The following is a 19,798-nucleotide window of genomic DNA, read 5'->3' as shown; positions in this document are numbered from 1 at the left end:
TATGCCAAGGGGTAAGTGTGCATTAAGAAGAGGCACCCCACACTGGCCAGAACTCGAAAAACATGTAGCAGACATGGTGGCTCAACATTGCCAAAACGGTTATGTGATGACACGAAATACAATACGCTTGTTTGCACTTCAGTGGGCCAAATCAAATCTGATATTGTTTTACCTTTTATTTGGTGTGTGGAAGGTGTGCGAAGAGGGGGTAGTCTTATACGGCGAGTATATAACAAACTCTGTATTTTGAGTGGAAATGTTAGGGGGTCGTCTTATATGCCGGCAAATACAGTATTCTTTAGTTTGGTTATATCTTTTTCCCACATTTCCTCTCTGAAAGTGCTCCATCCCTTTTCCAACCATCTTCATTATACATCTTTAACTCAAGTCACAGCAAACTGTGTCCCATCCCTAAGCTCTTAGCATTAAGTTTTGCATTTCTGTGCTATTGCTCATGATTATTTTCCATTACTGATTACTTCTTCGCTGTTCTTCTACTCTCAATTTATTCTTCAATACATTGATCCAGTGTCACCTGTTCCTTCATCATAAGTTGAAATACTTTTTTCTCCTCTGCTCTCCCATAGAATTGTCATAAAACGTTCTTAGCACATTAATTCAGTTAGTTGATCACATTAGTTATTGAATTATCTCTCTCTCACTTAAGATTGTGAGTCTTTCAGGGCACAGATCTTGTCTTATTAAACTGATTCACCCACAGCCTTCTCCATCTCTGTTGGTGGCAATTCCATTCTTTTGTGCTACTTGCCAAAAACCCCTGGAGCCATTGTGAATACCTCACTTTCTTTCACACCCAACATCCAACCAATTGGAAAACCTGTTGGCTCTTCCTGCATAACATATCTAGCACTTCACTAGTCTCACCATGTCCATTAACACGACTCTGGTTTGAGTAGCCATTATCTCTCCATGAATTCTTGCAACAGCCTCCTAATTCATTCCTGCCTCTACCTTTGCACTCATAAAATCTATTCAACAAAATAACAGGGCTTATATTTTTGAAATGCATATCTGATCACACCACTCTTTTCCTCAAATCCCTGCACCTCTTGCCTTTCCTCCAACATTTCAGGCATTTACCACCTTGGTTATAGCTCTTCTATCTGCCTGAAGGATTAAAAAAAAAATCACTTTGGTTAAGTCCCTCTCTTCTTTCAAATCTTTGCTTAAATTCCACATTCCCTTTAAAGACTATTCTGACCACATTATTTGAAAATGTAGGTCCCATGTCTGATAATGTTGAAATCATTTATACTGGGCCAAACTTCTCACAAAATACAATTGTGAACATTGGAAAAATTGTATTAAAACACAACTATCTGAAAACACTGCAGAGTCACTAAAAGTAGACGATTTGGACAAATGGACATTTGAAAGAAAGGAATGTCACTGAAAGAGTTTCCCATTTAAGCTTTTCTAGACATAGGACAGCCAGGATTTGGATAGAAATCTGCAGATTTCTATTGCATAGAAATAAAAAATCTGCAGATTTCTATTGCATAGAAATTGCATAAGGGATCAAAAGACCAAGTTTGCAGCAATTACAGCAGCTGGAAATTGAAGGGATATAACCAGGAAAAGAGAAAGCCACAGAGGGGAGACTCACATTGTGCCCACAAACCCTGCTCACATCTGTGACCAACCCCTGAACAACACACATGGGAGGCAAACTCCAAGAAGTCCATCTAAAGCTAAGAGAACTAAACAGATTGCAGCTGTGGCTCAGCAAGTGTAAAACAAAGCTTTAAGTGTTCAATATAATAGGTATTTATAAAAAACTTTACAGCTAACATTATACTTAATAATGAAATACTGAACTTTTCCCTCAAGGTCAGGAGAAGGCAAGGGTGCCCACACCCTCCATTCTACTCAATGTTGTACTGGAGATCCTAGCTGGTGTAATAAGATAAGGAAATGAAAAAAAGAGGCCTAAAGATAAAATTTTAAAAAAAGAAGTAAAACTCTCTAGCCACCGATGGCATATTTGTGGGATTGGTTAGTCCCTGAGGCCACTTGTGTCTCTTTCCATTCATACCCAGGTGGAATCTAGCCCAAGAGATTTTTAAGCCACTCAAATCTATATAATTACATCTTTTTTAGTAGTTGCTGTCACCAACAGGTTATATCATATAACTTGAGATGATTTACTTCTCAATGTATCTTCAAAATCTGGAGTTCTTGAACAATAGTAGTTACTTCTTTTCTTGTTTATTATTATTTTTTCCTTTACTATGATATCCTCATCTATTGTTGAGTTCATTCAGCTTTGGTCAAGAAGTAAGTGAAATCAAAAGGCCCTTTGGAACATCTGGGTATTTCTTTGTAGAAAGTCTTTGAAAAGATTTATTTATACAATTGCTCTATGACCCTCTTCATTCATTTACCAGTTCAACAAATCTTTACCTAGCATTCAATCTACATATATATCTCTGTGCTAGGCACTAGGGGAGAAGGGTAACTAGAAAAACAATTTGAGACTGTCCTTGAGGTTTGCAAGCAAGGTCCCCCAAACTCAGCCATCTCTTCTTTTTCCTTGTGTGTGAAAAAGATCATTAGAATAGACATGCTCACCTATCTGAGCGTTTTTCTCTATAGAACATAGACTGCTTCGAGTGCTGTACTATTTACTTGTTGTTGTTTTTATTGAAATCACTGTGCACAGTGCCTAGGAAACTGAGGGCTTGATAAACCAGGGTGTCTTCAACACTACTTGTGAAGAATAAGGCAAGTTTTGGATCCTCATGTACTCTCAGGCCACTCAGGAGAATCATGCAGGGCAGAGGGAGCCTTTGCGTGATGTGTAGGTTCCAACTCTGTAATTATTTTTTTATAGCCTGTGAAGCCTGCCTATGAGCATAGGAGAAAGAGTTGCTGTGACCATAGGAGAAAGAGGCTAAGGAAGGGTGGAGAGTCAGGTCCACCCCTTTCTGGCCTAGACAACACCTCCCACTCTGTCTCCAAACTCTACTATATTCTTAAATTTGGGGGCGGAGAAGCACAGTGAGATTTGAGTCACTTCCCATTCCTTTTTCGTCCCCTCACTCCTTGATGAAATAGCTCTTAAATGATATTGGGCAAGGAGTAAGCACCTGACAGTATTTCCTGCCTTAAAATCTTGATGTAGAACCCATAAGGTGTAACTTAAACATTATTTATTAACTTGAGAACAGTGAGCATAGCTTCCAAACTTATCTCTCTCATTTACTCCTAGAAAATAATTAACTCATTAAGAGGTTATAGCTAAATAATTTCATTAGTCAGCCATTTATTTCATTAGGATATATGTTCTAGAGGGAAAGAATTTTGTCTATTGGTTCACTTATGTATCCTAAACCTTTAGAACAGTACCAGGCACATGGTAGACACTCAGTAAATATTTATTGAGTGAATAAATGAGTGAACTTTCAAGGACCTTGTATTCACGTTTATTACGATAAAGCTTTGCTTGAAATTTCTGATTTTCCAAGTCCTGAAAGGAAGGAACAAATGAAAAACAAACATGAATCTCTTACATTAAATTTATATCAGAGGACATAGACGTGCTAGGTATCTAATAATATACATGCAAAGGTATTGACAAATCAAGATTTTAATGAAAGCCACCCTTGGTTTTTTATTATATTTTTAAAAGGTAGAAGTCAGAGGTTATAGAAAGATTAGACATCTTTTCTTTATGGTAGTCTGTTCTAATTGTCCTCAGTTGTCCACTAATTTTGTCTCAGTTTCTACATTTATTTAATAGGTGTCTAGGCACTGTTCTTTGTGATAGGAACACATCAATGAAAAAAAGATGAAAATTTCTGCCCTTGTAGAATAGCAGGACAGACAGACAATAAAAAATAAACACAATAAATAAGCAATCATATTTATTAGAAGTTGATATGCTATGGAAAAAATGAAAAGGTAAAGCGTGGCAAAGAGGATTGGGATGTTGGGGGACAGGTTGTATTTTTGTTTTACCCTCAATATTTCATTATGAAAAATTTCAAACATACAGAAAAGTTAAAAGAATGGTGCAGTAAACACCCATCTGAATAGATTCTGTAATTGTTAATTAACATGTTGCTATATTTGCTTTGTCACACCTATCCATCTATTCATCCATCAATTCATCTATTTTTGAAGCATTTAATGGTAAAAACACTTAATGTATCCCTAAAGCTTCAGGGTGCATATTATTAACTACAGTTCAGTATTTATATTTTCATGTGAAGTTTATATGCATTGAAATGCAAACATCTTAAGTGTACTAGTCCATAAGTTTTGAAAAATAAAAACTCCAATCTAACTTAAACTCTTATCAAAATATAAAATATTTTTATCAACTGAGAGTTTCCTCATTTCCCAGTCAGTCTCTGCCCCTGCTTTTCATCCTCACCCTCAGGTAACCACTGTTCTGATTTTTTTCGCATGCATATTGTCTATTTGAAAACCTTCCTTTGTAAAGTGCATGTTTAAGAAGCTCATTTTAAAAAACTAAGATATTTATCTTTTAAAGATTGAACTTTGAGGATTCTTTTTTTTTTTTTTTGCTGAGCCCTCCTGCCACCTGTTGGCAGCTCAGCGGTGGCTCAGCTCAGGCCGGGAATCAAATCGCTGTTGCTCAAAGCTCAAACTCTTGAGCAAGCTCTTAACCAACTGAGCCACTCGGCCAGCCCAAGGATTCTTTGTATGTCCAAATACACGTTCTTTGTCAGCTATGTGTTTTGCAAATTTCTCCCAGTCTTTGGTTTGCCTATCCATTTTTTTTCTTTTTTTTTTATATTTATATATGCAAATCCATGAGCACCCTATTGTTTTACAAGTTTATTTTTTTTATTTTTTAATTAGTTCAGGTGTACAACACAGTGCAATAGTTACGCTTTTAACCCCTCAAAGTGACAACCCCCTCCCCCAATCAGCCGCCCCACTCCCCCCACATATCATACATATCTATTAGAATTCCATTGACTCTGCTCCCACACTATACTCCACATCCTGTGACTATATATATATTCAATTATAGTTGACATACAATATTATACAACATCATCTTCAGGTGTACAGTGCAGTGATCAAACCTCTATCCCATCCATGATGCGGTTTCCCTAACAAGAGTGATGTGTTCATCTGTCACCCTACAAAATATTTACAACATTATTAATTATATTCCCCGAACTATCTTTTGTATCCCTGTGGCAATATTGTAGTTACCTACTTATGCTGTCTAATCCCTTCCCCTTCTCCCTCATCCCCACCTCACTCCCAACTAGCAATCATCAGGTTTTCCTCTACATCTCTGGGACTATTTCTGTTTATTTTGCTCGTTTATTCAATTTTTAGATTCCACATATAAGTGAGATCATATGGTATTTGTCTTTCTACGACTGACTTATTTCACTTAACATAATAGTCTCTAGGTTCACCCATATTGCTGCAAATGGTGCGATGTCCTTCTTCTTTATAGCGGAATAATACTCCATTGTATAAACGTACCACAGTTTCTTAATCCAGTCGTCTACAGATGGGCATTTCAGTTGTTTCCAAGTCTTCGCTATTGTAAATAGTGCTGCAATAAACATAGGGGTACATATATTTTTTTGGAATTAGCGTCTTGGGTTTCTCTGGATATATACCCAAGAGTGGAATTCCTGGGTCATACGGTAGTTCTATTTCTAGTTTTTTGAGATACCTTCCATTTTCTTAATTGTATCTTTTCATAAGCATATCATTTTAATTTTTCTGAAATCTAATTAAATTTTTCATGTTTTATGCTTTTTTGTGTTGTTTTCTAAGAAAACTTTGCCTGTATACCCAGCACACAAATTAAGTTTTTACCCAGAAACTATATAGTTTTAGATTTTATGTTTAGGTTTATAATCCAATTCCAATTAATTTTTCTGTATGGTATGAAGTAGATATTGTGGTTCACCCCCAACCCCCACAATTTTGCTATCAAGCTGTTCACGTATTGTCTATTGAAAAGACTTTCCTTTTTCTATTGAATTGCTTTTGGCACCTTTGTAAAAAAAAAATCAAATGGCTACATAAGTGTGAGCCTAAAGCTGGGTTCTCTATTCTATTCCACTGATTTATTTTTCTATCCCTACACCAGTACCACACTGTATTACTATAACTTTGCAGCAAGTTTTGAAGTCAGGTGTTGCAAGTCCTCTAAATTTGTTCATTTTTAAGATTGCTTTGGCTAGTCTACATCCTTTGCATAGCCATATACATTTTAGAATCAGTTTGTCAGCTTCTACCAACAACTATAAGATTATGATTGAGATTACACTGAATCTATAGATTAATTTGGAAGAATAGACATCTAGCAGTGTTTTGTAGTTCTTAGTATAGAAGTTAATTTCAAAATTTTTAAATTTACTCCTAAGTGTTTTATGATTTGTAAGCTATTGTAAATAGAGTTTTTAAAATTTCATTTTCTATTAGTTGCTGCTTGTATACAAAAACACAATTGATTTTTTAGTATATTGACTTTGTACTCTGTGATCTTGCTAAATTCACTTTATTGGTTTTTTTCTTCTGTTATTTTGTAAATTTTAGAATTTATGTTAATCTGGCTAGGAGCTGGGCTTTGTTTAGTTGAGTTTTTATTTTCTAGGTACTGATTTTTGAGAGTTCTTTGTATATTCTGTATACACTTATGCTATCAGATATATGCTTTACAAATATTTTCTTCCAGTCTATGTCTTATCTTTTTATTCTTTTAACAGTATCTTTTGAAGAGCAGACATTTTATATTTTGATCAAGTCTAGCTTATCAAGTTCTTGTTTCATATACACATGAAACCCAATTTGTCCCAGCATCATTTGTTGAAAAGCATATTATTTCTTCACTAATTTATCTTTCCACCTTTGTCAAAAGTCAGTTGTCAATATACTCATATGATATTGTGCTTCAAATCCATATCCTTTCTGATTTTCTGCCAACTTGTTCTCTCAATTATCGAGAGAGAGGTACTAAAATCTATGATTATCATTTTAGATTTGTCTATTTTCCTTACAATTCTATTAGTTTTTGTTGAATGTATTTCAAAGCTTTCTTCTTAGGTATATAATTGATTAAGACTGTTATTTTTTTTTTAATAAACTGACTCCTTTATTTCTATGGAACGACCTTATTTATCCCTGGCAATAGTCATTGCTCTGAAATATACTTTGCCTTATAGTAACATAACCACTCTACTTTCCTTTGATTAGTGTTAGATAATATATCTTTTCCAGGATGTTGCTTTTAACCCCACTGCATCTTTATACTTGAAGTGTGTTTTTTGTAGGCAGCATATAGTTGGGTCTTACTTTTTATCCACTAACAACATCTAACATTTAATTGGGTTATTTACAACATTACATTTTATGTGACTAAATCTATCAACTGCTATGTGGGTTTTTTTCGTTGTTGTTTTTTGGTTTTGTTTTTTCTTTGCTGAGCCATCCTGCCTCCTGTTGGTGGCTGCTCAGCTCGGGCCGGGACTCGAACCGCTGTTGCTCAGAGCTCAAACTCTTGAGCGAGCTAACTGCTGTGTATTTTTATTGTTGTCTTTCCCTCTTTTTTTTCCCCTCATTTAGAATAATTGAATATTTTTAATGGTTACATTTTATTTCCTTTGTTGGCTTATTAGTTATAAACCTCTGCTGTGTTTTTTAGCAATGGCTGGTTTTTATAATATACATCTTTGACTAATCTTAGTCTCTCCTCAAGTAATATTATATCACTTCACACATATCATAAGAGTCTAATAATATCCTACCATTTTTTTCTTCCTGACTTTTGTGCTGTTGTTGTCATACATTTTGCTTTCATATATGTTACAAGCCACACATTATGTTGTTTTTATTTTGGTTAAACATCAATTGTATTCTGAAATGATTTGAATAATAAGAAAAATATCATATATATTTATTCATGTAGTTACCATGTCCAGTACTTTTCATTCCTCTGGATAGATACATATTTTCATAGTATTACTTCCTTCTTCCTAAAAAACTTCCTTTAACATTTTTTAAACTGTAGGTCTGCTGTTAATTGTTTTCAACTCTGTCTGGGCTCTCCTCTGTCTCAATGTCTGAAAAAAATATTTCTGCTTTCATTTTAAAATATATTTTCACTGAGTTTAGAATTATTGGCTGATAGGTTTTTTTTTTCTTTCAATATTTTAAAGATCAAGATGTCCCACTGTCTTCATGATTACATTTTTTCTGACAAGAAATCTGCTATATTCCTTCTCTTTGTTCCTATGTATATAATGTGTTCCCCATCCCCACTTGCTGCTTTCAATATTTTTTCTATCACATTAGTTTTGAACAATTTTGATTATGGTGTTCTTTGGCATAGTTTTCTTCATATTTAATGGGCTTGAAGTTTGTTGAGCTTCTTAGATCTGTGGGTTTATAGTTTTCATCAAATTTGGGGTCTTTTTTAAATTCTGAAATCTCAGTCACTAATGAAAGAATACTTATTTCTTATTCATGTGAGGTGCTATAAGAATCTCACTTCCCTTTTGTAATTTACGGCTGTCTATAACATCTGGGTTCCATGACAACTGCAACAAAGAGAGGAGTGCAGGTGGCGGCACAATAACTTAAACATCACAGTCCAGAAGTGACTAAAAAGGTCACTTCCCTGTACTGTCCAGTGGCCAGTTGTCACATGGCCCCAACCTATTTGCCAAGAGAAGCTGGGACGTGTAAGGGAGCATGTGGGTATTTGGAGAACTTTGTCTCTGCCAGAAAAAAAAGAGGTCTGAAATAGAGAATGACAGAATTGAAACAACTTCAGAGGGTGTGGGCTAGGAAAGCTTAGACCTGAAGGTTAGAAAAAAGTCAGCCCTGGTATGTTAGATAACCAATGTAGTTAAGTGGTCAGAGCCTAAAGTCCTATTTAAGTTATAAACTAAAACAAAACTATAAACATATAAAATAGTCAAGTAATAAAATAAATGTATTTTCCTAGCATGTCATCTGTATAATAAATATAGCGATAGGAAACTTCCAAGGTCATGGGGGTATAAGATCCTCACCAAATCTCAATCAGTGACAGAAGTCACACACTACGCTCTTAAATGGAGAAGGATGAGACTTGAATAACATCAACAACAACAAAAAAGCACTGGCTGAAAAACTACAGGCTTCATCCATTTCTTTAACAACATTCTCCAACAGTTTACCATGACAGAAGGTGAATTTCAGGAATAAAATGTGGACTGCAATTCTCCCTGCTTTGGTGGAACTAATAGCCTAGTGGAGGAAACATATTACTAAAAAAGGAATGAAATATTCTATGTGGAATTGTTCTAAATACCCAAAGACAGAGCTGAGGTTTCTCTCCACGGAGAAAGGGGGAAAATTCTATAACAAAGGTCAAGTTAAAATTTTAGAAATCATTTAGAAATAAACAGAATGAATGGCGCCCAGGTGATGAAAATATCCCATTCTGGTTAAGAACATTAAAAAGGGAGCAATAGGGCTGGCCGAGTGACGCGATGGTTAAGAACTGGCTTGGAACGCCAGAGGGCCCTGGTTTGGATCCCACATATGAGGGCCAGTGACACTGCCCTCTACAGCTAAGATGCTGAACAACAGCTCAACCTAGAGCTGGGCTGTTGTGAGTCCCCGGCGACAGCGTAGGCTGCAGCCCCTGTGGCAGTGGGTTGCCATGGGCTACCGTATGTAGCCAGCAGCNTTCCCCCAATTCCCCAGCACTGTTCCCATCCCCCAAATCCCCAATAAAAATCTTTAAAAAAAAAAAGAGAGCAATAAGTGTTCTGCATACATAATTTTTATAATCATGCAAGAAAAGCAGTATGGAAAGACTTTTTTTCCTTCAAATGAAAAATCAAGTTATGGAAAGGCTTTTTTTCCTCCAAATGAATCAATTTTTAGTCAAATACACATATCTACATGTCAATATCCAGATTTTTCTGTCTACTAATTACTAAAAAATGTTATCTTTCTTAAATCTACAGTGAATTCTAACTCTTCTTACCTACTCCAGACTTAATCCTTTAGTCCTGTATTTCATTCTTATTTCTCTGTTCAGTTCCCTTATATAAATTGTAAGATGTGAATCCTCAAAGGCTTCAAACTAGACAATTGAAGGGAAATACTTGAAAAACTATTTTAGAAAAACATACATAGGATGGAACAAGTCTTCCCAATCTACCCAATAATTTTGTTTCAGAAATAGATGAGAAGTAGACTTCTTAGAAAGCATGCAGAAAGTGGGCTTCTTAGAAAGCAGAAAGGGGAGAACAGGCATCTTTCTTGGTGCTTGTCTTGCAGTCTGTGTTGCAGGACTGTGATTATGGTTGAAAGGACACTGTAACTGGGTCTCCTGGCACTGCTCTGCTACCCACTACCTCTCTGAATTTATACAAGGTACTCAGTTCACTTAGTTTCCTTAACTATAAACCATGGATTTAAAAAATAGCACCTACCAGTAAGGGCTGTTGTGAGTGTTAAATGGTTTTTTGTATAGAAAGCACTTTAGCACAGTGCCTACCAATAGTAAATGGTAAATATCTGTCATCACTGAAACTATTAATGCTTGTTGTCATGGAGATGTAGTTGTAAAATACCACATTAAAATTTCATTGATTGCTGTTTTCCAGTCTTATATCTGAATGTTTTCATTAAGTTATTTTATAAAAAAGCCAAATTCATTCTGCACCAAATCCCACATTACAACAAATATTCTAGCAAAATTCCAATGTGCTTCAAGCTCATGAATATTATCATTTCCCTTTCATTGTTTTAGTTTGAAAAGAATGTCACTGGTTCTCAGTTCTAAAAAAAGTATTTTCTACCTCCTTTTTACTCTACATACTGATACATACTCCAAAAATGATATAACTTTTAATATAACACCAGTATAATAGATATAACTCAATAAAAGCTAAAAGCAAATAATACTACCTAATTAGGAGCAAAGAATATATAATAGCCGACATCTTTCTGGCCTTGACAAAATGATCACTTATTGTTCCTGATAGAATCTATACACAGGACAGGCGCAGGGAAGCATCTGCTTATGGTTGTTTTTATTTCTCGCTGGTTTTAGGACAAGCACAGGACAAACTGCTAGGCCATGTGACTGTGGACACACAACTCTATCCTGAGTACTTCCAATCCTGACCAAAGTCACACAGCTTCTGAACATAAACACAAGCTTAGCCTGTGACAGAACCAATCCCACCAAAAAGGCCAGAATTCTCATTCCTTTGCTTTCTACCCAAATGAGATACATGGAAATTACTTATACATTCTGTTTAATCCTTATGCAAACTTGTCCTCCAACATCAGAATTATAGTTCTAATTTAGAATTTCTTTTACTCAAGATATTGCCCTAATTTTAAAAAATAATCTCAGATTTCTAATCATGAAATAATTTGCAATTCAGGCTATTAATCAAATGATAGAATATTGGAGGTATAATTGACTAGAATCATTTCCTTTGTTCATTTGCTTCTTGTTTCATTGATTCATTATAACCATCCTATAAGATATATACAGGAGAGGCAATCTCAACCCACGTCCATTTAGCCAACCTAGCAAAAAGACTAATGTGCTCCATTTCTTCTGTAAAACACGCAGGCTGATGGTCAGGGCTTGCCAAGAGAATATCAGAGAGTAGTTAATAAACGACTCCTGCCCTTAACAATTGAGTTTCATGATAATCAAGAAACAACTGTGCATATTTCCCAGTCGGTTTTTGCCAGTTATTTTGCAGTAAATTATGTAGTTTAATTCAAAATGGTATAACCAAATAACAATAGGGTGCGAAAAGAAAACAGTTGTTATTTGTATGAAAATTAAGTTGAACGTTTTAGAAGGACTCTTGGGAACTAAATAGAGTCAGTAATGACTCAGCTAAGGGCAAGACAGCTACGAAGATTGGGAGACGTTTTCAAAATCTAGACAAATTTTCCTATAGCTTCACCTCAAACTGAAAATTATAGGCAATGAACCATAGGTATCACTAATGCCAGAAGATGATACAAAATTCCAATCAGTGGATTCCAAAGAGCCTTAGGCCTACATCAAAAGATTGATGAATAAATGAGTATTTAAATATTTTATGTTATAGCACAAAGTTTAAAGTAAATATGCATTATTTTATGGCTTCTTATTTTAGCCAACTTTTTCTATTAACCAACAAACTAAATGTCCCAAATGGGTTGGATAAAATTTCAATCCCCCATTTACAATGAGAAAAAGAAGTTATTCATCAATTAAATAAGTCAGTAAATCATTGAGGCCAGATTACAAACTCAGACTGTATATATCCATAGCTGAAGGGTATCTTCTGCCAGCAAGCATGTACCATTCACTATATGATTACTAAATTAAGACACAGGCAACTTCAGTAGGGAGGGATAGTATATTTAATATCTATAGTATATTTAATATCTGCCTTTATTCTGTTATAATTTTTAACCTTACCAAAAATAAATTATGAATGATAGAAATATCATTACTGAGCAAGTCAAAGCCATAAAAAAATAGGTTACAAGGGTTGAAAGCAGGAAGAATAGGTGGAAGGAAGAACAATGAAGTAATTCTGGTAAAGATGGTGGTAACAAGCACTAGGAACTTGTATGTATGTGAATGTTTGAAACATTGTGCTTGTAATGTTCAGAGAGGCAGCATAATGTAGGTTAAGAAGATGAATATTTAAATTAACTAACATAGCATAGGTTAATAAAGGTTTAGAAGGCAGGCTCTGGAATCAGACTGCCTAGATTTGAATCCTGGCTCTACCATTTACTAGCAAGTAATACTGGACAATTCATTTAACCTCTGTGTTTCGGTCTTCTCATCTGTAAAATGAAGAAGATAATGCCTACTCATAAAGCTGTTTTGAAGATTCAATAACATAATCCATATAAAGGAATACCTGCCACATAATAAGCACACATTATCCACCAGCTAACATAGAGACACTGGTGAGGGTGCTAACATAACGGTCAGCAGTAATGCCATGAGTGACCAGTCTACAAGGATTCACATCCCGGTGCAATTCCTTACCAGCTCTGTGATCTTGGGGGCAGTTACGCAACCTCAAGTCCCTCATCAGTACAATGTGCACCATAACAGCTCCAGCCTCACAAGATTATTGTGAGGATTCAATGAATGTAAATGCAAAGTGCCTGAGACATAAATGCTTAATGTAATAAATGTTAGACACTATTATTTTGTATATTAGTGGCTTTGCAGCTAGATTGAAAACTGCCCTTCCTCGGAGCACGCAGATGTTTCTTATCACCATGGTCCCTCTGGCTCCATGCTTCTCACCTCTGAAATGAATACAGGATGCGCGCCATTGATTTCAGTACAGATAGATCACCAGTGCCATCTAGTGGCTTACTGCTTCACCAAAGAAGGTGTGTTGCCCACAAAGCAGCACAATTTCTACAAGTGTCAATCTAATTTGTTTAAGACAAACTAAATCTAATGTAGTTATTTGAAAATTTGTGTCATTTTATGTAACTATTTGAATATAGTACAAATGCAAATGAGGGATATTTCAAAAGCTGCAGACTAAAAGTAAACGGCTTGGCAAATACAGCACAAAAAAAGTTTGCTGCTTTTTTTTTTTTTTTTCCCACATAAGCCAAACTGGGTTTAAACCCACTGCCAGATTTTTTGGACAGCTTTATGATGTTAATAAACCCCTGATGTTTTCTACACCCTAGCTGCCTATAATATGAAATGAAGGTGTTGTATGTATTGAATTTCCTTTCTAGTTCTAAAAGTAAATGATACACCAGTATATTAATTTTAACATGATGAATCTAAATATTATCCATCAGGAGCATTTTTCTCAGAAAGAAACTTTGATAACTTCCAAGATCCTTTCCAACTTTATGATTTTTTTTTAATGCAGCCATATTGGAATTAAAATCAGAAATGTGAGTATTTGGAATAATTTAATCAGCACAAAAGTAATAACATATTCTAAAATATTAAGCTATATTGTTGGATAAATTAAAATGTTAGTAACATATGAAATCCCATGCAAAGCATCACACAGCTTTACTCTCTGCACGTCAAAACTTACAGAAGTGCTCAAAACTGCACAAAACTACTGTAACCTATACTAAGCCAGCAGTCCTTGCTTTGCTCAGTTGAAAACTGAGTAAATTTCAGAGACACAATTAGTTAAATAACACCAGTCTTCCAACAACACAGTTCAAATGTCAGTTATCATGGTATATTAATTACGAGTAATCACATAAGCTCTGCTGGCTCTTTGGTCCACAAATCACTATGTAAATAACAGATGTAGCATCATGAGCAGTGACTAGCATGTCACTTCTTTCCAAGTCCATCAGTGATGATTGGTCACTGCACACAGGTTATTCAGTTCACATGAAGACGGCAAAGTGTGCTGCCTCCTTGTCTCCCAATGATAAATTCACATGGCATTTTGTGAAAGTGGATGATAGACAGGTGGAATTAGCCTATAAAGATGAAAGTGCAGCAAAGAAACAAAATGTGCTGATGCTGGATGTTAAATTGGATGTGAATGGATCTGAAAATGGCGACAGCCAAGCAAAGATAGGAGAGACCTAAGTGAGCATGAAGTGAAGCTAAGAAATATGAATAAAACAAGCTAAATTGCTTCAATAGGATTCTAAGTGAATATAAATGGGTTGTACAAGAAGTAGGTGACCCTGGAATGTTGACAGTGCATCCTCTGAGTTATATACTTACGCAGCCACAGGAATTTAGAGAAGGCAAACTTATCAACATCAATGAGGAAAGTTATTGTGACCAAAAAATGACAATGTCCCAGAGGAAGTGACCAGCGTAAAACTTCACATTAAAGAAATTCAGAGGTATTTCACAACTTTGAAAATACAAAGGACAAAACAGAAGTTGATCCAAACCTAAAAAGGAATATGACAGTTCAAGGCCCCAGGGCATAGAAAAGATACTTTCTCCACATTATAAATTATGTGATGAGAAGAAGGCAAATACCCTTCAACTCCTCTTGACAAGTTTTTTGCAAAGAAATAAAATATTTTACTTCTCCATGTTTCTAATGTTTTAAAATATAGTGCACTGTACAAATATTAGTTTTACTATTTTTTTCATTTCCCTATTCATTTATAAACCACAGTAAGGGAATTATAATGTTTTGAGAAAACATGTTTAAAGGCCACAGAACAATTGTTATATTTGCCCTTGATTATTAAGATCGCTTTGCCCGGTTTCAGCTTACACAGTTATTTTCATGGTCTTGCACATTGTGCAAAGCAAGGACTGCATGTACTGTCAATGCCTGTTTTTCTTTCACAATTTCAATCATTGAAAGCATGTCATTCAGAAATTGTCACCTATTGCATGCTAGTATAATAGCTAGTCCCCTTCTGAGCATGTTTTATAAATTACTTGCAGTATCATGACACAGTGCTGCAAGATCCCTTTCTCCTAACCCAACCAGACATATAGAAGAGCATTGAATACCTGGCAGGGGCAGCTGAACTAATATACCACTGACTCTCGGGTCCATGTTCAACTGATCAGTTATATCCAAAAGCTCTTCCTGAGAAACGTCCTTAGGTTTTAGAATGACCTCGCTGCAGATACCTGGAAGAAAACAAGCACAGAAAATCACTGGACGAACACAGAAGTGTTTTTTCATTGATGGCGTCTTACACGGCGTGTAACTGGTTTGCTCTGCTCCTGCCCCACTGGATGGAAAGGCCCTTCTACAAAAATGATTTTCAAAGCACCATCAGAAAGGATTTCTCAAATAGTACAGATGCTTTCTCATGATTCACATGCATTTTTTGGCCCAGTATCCCATGTGGCAAATTGCACTTATTTGTGATAAGCTACTTTTAGTGAATTTGAATACAGTAAAAATACAAATAGTATCACCACTAATATCACGCCAAATTTGACAGAGAGAACTGGCCAGGTTTATTATCTGATTAAAGCAAATGTAATCAAAATGGGCCTTTTAAATGTAAAGTTTTCCTCTCACATCTCACCATAGGATGTGAAGTCACACTGAACTGATTCAATAAGGAATTTAAAGAAATTAGTACGAAATGAATATAAACTTTGGTAACTAAATAATCTATAATAACATGTTATTCAAATAGCACTAATTTGACAATTATCATTCATAATGATTACACTTTGAAGTAAAAGCAGAAAACATCATTTAGTAACAAGTACAACTAAAACGTCCCTACCTACAGCAGAGGCAGCTCTGATCTTCTTCCTGACATATGTGTGGCTTGCTGGGTTATCACCCACTAAAATGATACTGAGGTGGGGTCTTCTGTTCCCCAGGGAAATCCATGATTCCACACCTCGCTGTATTTCTTTCTGGATTTGTTTGGCCATCTCAGTTCCTGAGATAATAATGGCATCGTGTCTATGGAAAACAAAAGAATAAATGTAGTACTAAAAATGCAATAAGGACATTCAACCACATAAGGTTAAGATACAAGAGCAAATAAAACATCTATGATTCTCCAAGTGAGGAACCAAGATTTGAATTTTTTTTCAAGTATATTTGACACCCATTCTTCAGGTTAATGTTTACAATTTTGTGAAAGATTCCAACTCTTTTTAGATCTATATTATAATCTATAGTTTACATTTATGTATAACTTTCATATACAGTATATATATTTTTAATTATCAAACCACATACTCAAGGTGTGGACTATAAAATTGGTTCTATTAGAGGCTCTGCTATTTTTTCAGATGATAAATAAGCACAATCTAGGTAAAAATGCCACCCATCTTCAAAGCCTTGCACCATGTTGTGTACACCTGGCCCCCCAGCCTTGCGACTCTAAGGCTAAGTCTATTCATTCTTGGTTACTGCATCCTGCACAAGGCCATGAAGTCATGAGCTCTCTACCACACAACTCTTTTACTCAAGGGGAAATTTTATTCCACAGCCCTAGGACAACTCTGTGACAACAGCTGCCAGTCTTGCCGTGCTTGTCACTGATGACTGTGGGGACTAGGTCAGCAAGCGGTGGCTGTTTCTCCCCATACCATGGCTCTAATAGAAAAACATCACTTCCTGGCAGTTTATGTAAGTACTTAAGAACGTAGGAAATGCTATACGTTGATAGATGATATAAATCTCTCTCTGGAAAGGCACAAAGAAATGCATTATGAGACCTGCATGCTTTCCATGATGTCAAACTTAGAGTAGTGAATGATGTTACTCTTACTGTGTGTTTATTTCTTAAAGGTACCTGATAAAGTATAAAATGGTTCCTTCCTCCTGCTGCCCTTGTCCTTTCCCTATTGAAAGGCCTAATAAAAGCATGATCTGTAGCACATGATTATTATACAAAATGCCAAATGCAGGTCAATGAATATTGTGAAGAGAAGGGGAGGGGGAGGGAGAGGAGGAGGAGGAGAAAGAAGAAGAAAGAAAGGAAAATCTTATAAAACCTAATTCTTTCTAGTATCTGCACACTTTTTATAATGAGGGTAGGCACCATGAATACCAGCCAACACACAAAATGCCAAGTTGTTGCCCCTTCCAAATAAGTCAGCTGCCATCTCTAATAAAGTTCGTGTATATATATATATATATATATATCTCAAAGGTGGCCTATGAATACATACATCAAAATTGCCTGGGAAGCTTGCTGAACTTGCAGATTCCCAGACCCCAGGACCACACCCACCATTCAGAGTCTCTAGAGGGTGAAGCCTGGGAATGTGCACATCTATCAAGCTCCCACGAGTATTCTTGCGCAGGACCATGTTTGAAACCATTTCTTCAGTTCAACACAAAAATATATTTTAATAACAGCCATACCCTAGGTAAGCAATTAACTGAGCAAATAAACTGGTCAGACAATATAATTTCAACTAGATAACTATAAGTAAATTTTACTTTTGATTCTAATTTTGTTGCCTTTTCACTAAAAATTTAATAGCTTTCAAGACCTGGAAGATCATGGTAAATGCAGTGTATCACTCTTACTCCACTGTCCTAATCTTGTAATAGCTTTATTGAAATGCAATTGACATATAATAAACTGTAAATATTTAAAGTGTATAATTTGATATTTTAATGTATGTATATACCTCAGAAACCATCACCACAATCAAGAAAATGAACATATCCATCACCCCCAAGTTTCCTGGTACCCCTTTGTATTCTCACAACTCCACAAGTCCCTGTCATGCACCCCCTCTATCCCCAGGCAACCCTGATCTGCTTTCTGTCACTATATTAGTTCATATTACCATGAATTTTATAAAAATGAAATCATGCACTACATACTCCTTTTCATCCAGCTACTTTCACTCTGCATAATTAAGATTCATTAATGTTGTTGCATGTTGTTGCATCAATAGTTCATTTCTTTTTATTGCTGAAGTTTTCCATTGTATAAATATATCAAAATTTGTTTATCCACTTAATTGTTGATGGATTTTTTAGTTATTTCCAGTTTTTAGTCATGACAAATAAAGCTGCTGTAAATATTCATGTCAAGTCATTGTATGCACATATGCTTTCATTTCTCTTGAGCAGATAGACACTTAGGAGTGGAATAGCTGAATCATATGTCAGGCATATGTTTAAATTGTAAGAAACTATCATCCTGTTTTCCAAAATGGTTGTACCATTTTACATTTCTACAAGCAGTATATGAGAGCTCCAGTTGCCCTACACATTTGTCATCAGTCTTTTAAATTTTAGACATACTGATGCCTATATGGTGGTATCTCATTGTGCTTTAAATTTGCATTCCCATAATGAAAAATGTTGAGCATCTTTTCATGTGCTTATTTGCCATTTACTTTCTTTGATGAATTGTGTAATTTAATATTTTGCCCATTGTTTAATAGGCTGTTTCCTTATTCTTGAAGTTTTGAGAATTCTTCATATACCCTAGATTCAAGTCCTTTGTTAGATATATGATTTGAAATATTTTGTCCCAGCCTGTTTTGCCTTTTCATTCTCTTAACTGTTTCTTTGGAAGATTAGTTCTGAATTTTGATGTATTTCAATCTATTTTCCTTTTATGAATCATGTTTTCTGTTGGGTGTAAGAAATCTTTGCCTAACTCAGGGTCACAATGTTTTTTTTCCAATGTTTCCTTCTAGAAGTTTTATGAGTTCAGGTTATATGTTTAGTTCCTTGATTTAGTTCTATTCCTAGTTTGATGAGGCTTTATATCAGGATACCATCAAGTGCTTTTTATGTATTTATTGAGATGATCATATGGGGGTTTTTTTGGTTTGTCTGATAATATGGTAGACTGTATTGATTGATTTTCAAACGTTAAACCAACCTTGCATTCCTGGGATAAACCTCACTTGGTCATGATGTACCTATCCTTTCATGGGTGTGGTCTGGGAATCTGCAAGTTCAGCAAGCTTCCCAGGCAATTTTGATGTATGTATCCATAGGCCACATTTCAGAATCACTTCTTAGAACATTGTTTACATCAAAATTGTAAAAACCTGGATGACATTGTGGATTGCATCTAAAATTTTAATTTTTTTGCATTGATGTGTATGAGAGGTATTTGTCAGTAGTCTTCATTTCTTGTAATGTCTTTGTATGTTTTTGTATCAGGGTGATGATGCCCTCATACAATGACTTAGGAAGTATTCCATCATCTTCAAATTTACAAGAGTTACTGTAGAATTGGTATTTTTTTATTCCTTAAATGTTTGGTACAATTCACCTGTGAAGCCATCTGGTACTAAGGCTTTGTTCATGGGAAGGTTTAAAATTATGAATTTAAATTCTTTAATATAGAGAGCTAT

The 19,798-nt window shown here is 35.4% G+C and overlaps 1 protein-coding gene across 4 annotated transcripts in view; it reads right to left on the bottom strand.

Annotated features, from left to right (window-relative positions):
- MTHFD2L (methylenetetrahydrofolate dehydrogenase (NADP+ dependent) 2 like) overlaps positions 1-19,798 on the bottom strand; it is a 110,414-nt gene that overhangs the window by 78,868 nt on the left and 11,748 nt on the right. For all 4 annotated transcript variants that reach the window (XM_019624586.1, XM_019624584.1, XM_019624587.1 and 1 more), the window contains 2 exons: positions 16,231-16,415; positions 15,494-15,616 (listed from right to left, as the gene is read on the bottom strand). In XM_019624586.1, the coding sequence (XP_019480131.1) occupies positions 15,494-15,616; positions 16,231-16,415 (308 nt within the window). The remainder of the gene's footprint in view (positions 1-15,493; positions 15,617-16,230; positions 16,416-19,798) is intronic.

Source organism: Hipposideros armiger, unplaced genomic scaffold (genome assembly GCF_001890085.2).
Source record: "Hipposideros armiger isolate ML-2016 unplaced genomic scaffold, ASM189008v1 scaffold_594, whole genome shotgun sequence".
Taxonomy (NCBI): domain Eukaryota; kingdom Metazoa; phylum Chordata; class Mammalia; order Chiroptera; family Hipposideridae; genus Hipposideros; species Hipposideros armiger.
Note: the sequence above shows the minus strand (reverse complement) of the source record. Positions and strands in the feature narration are given on the sequence as shown.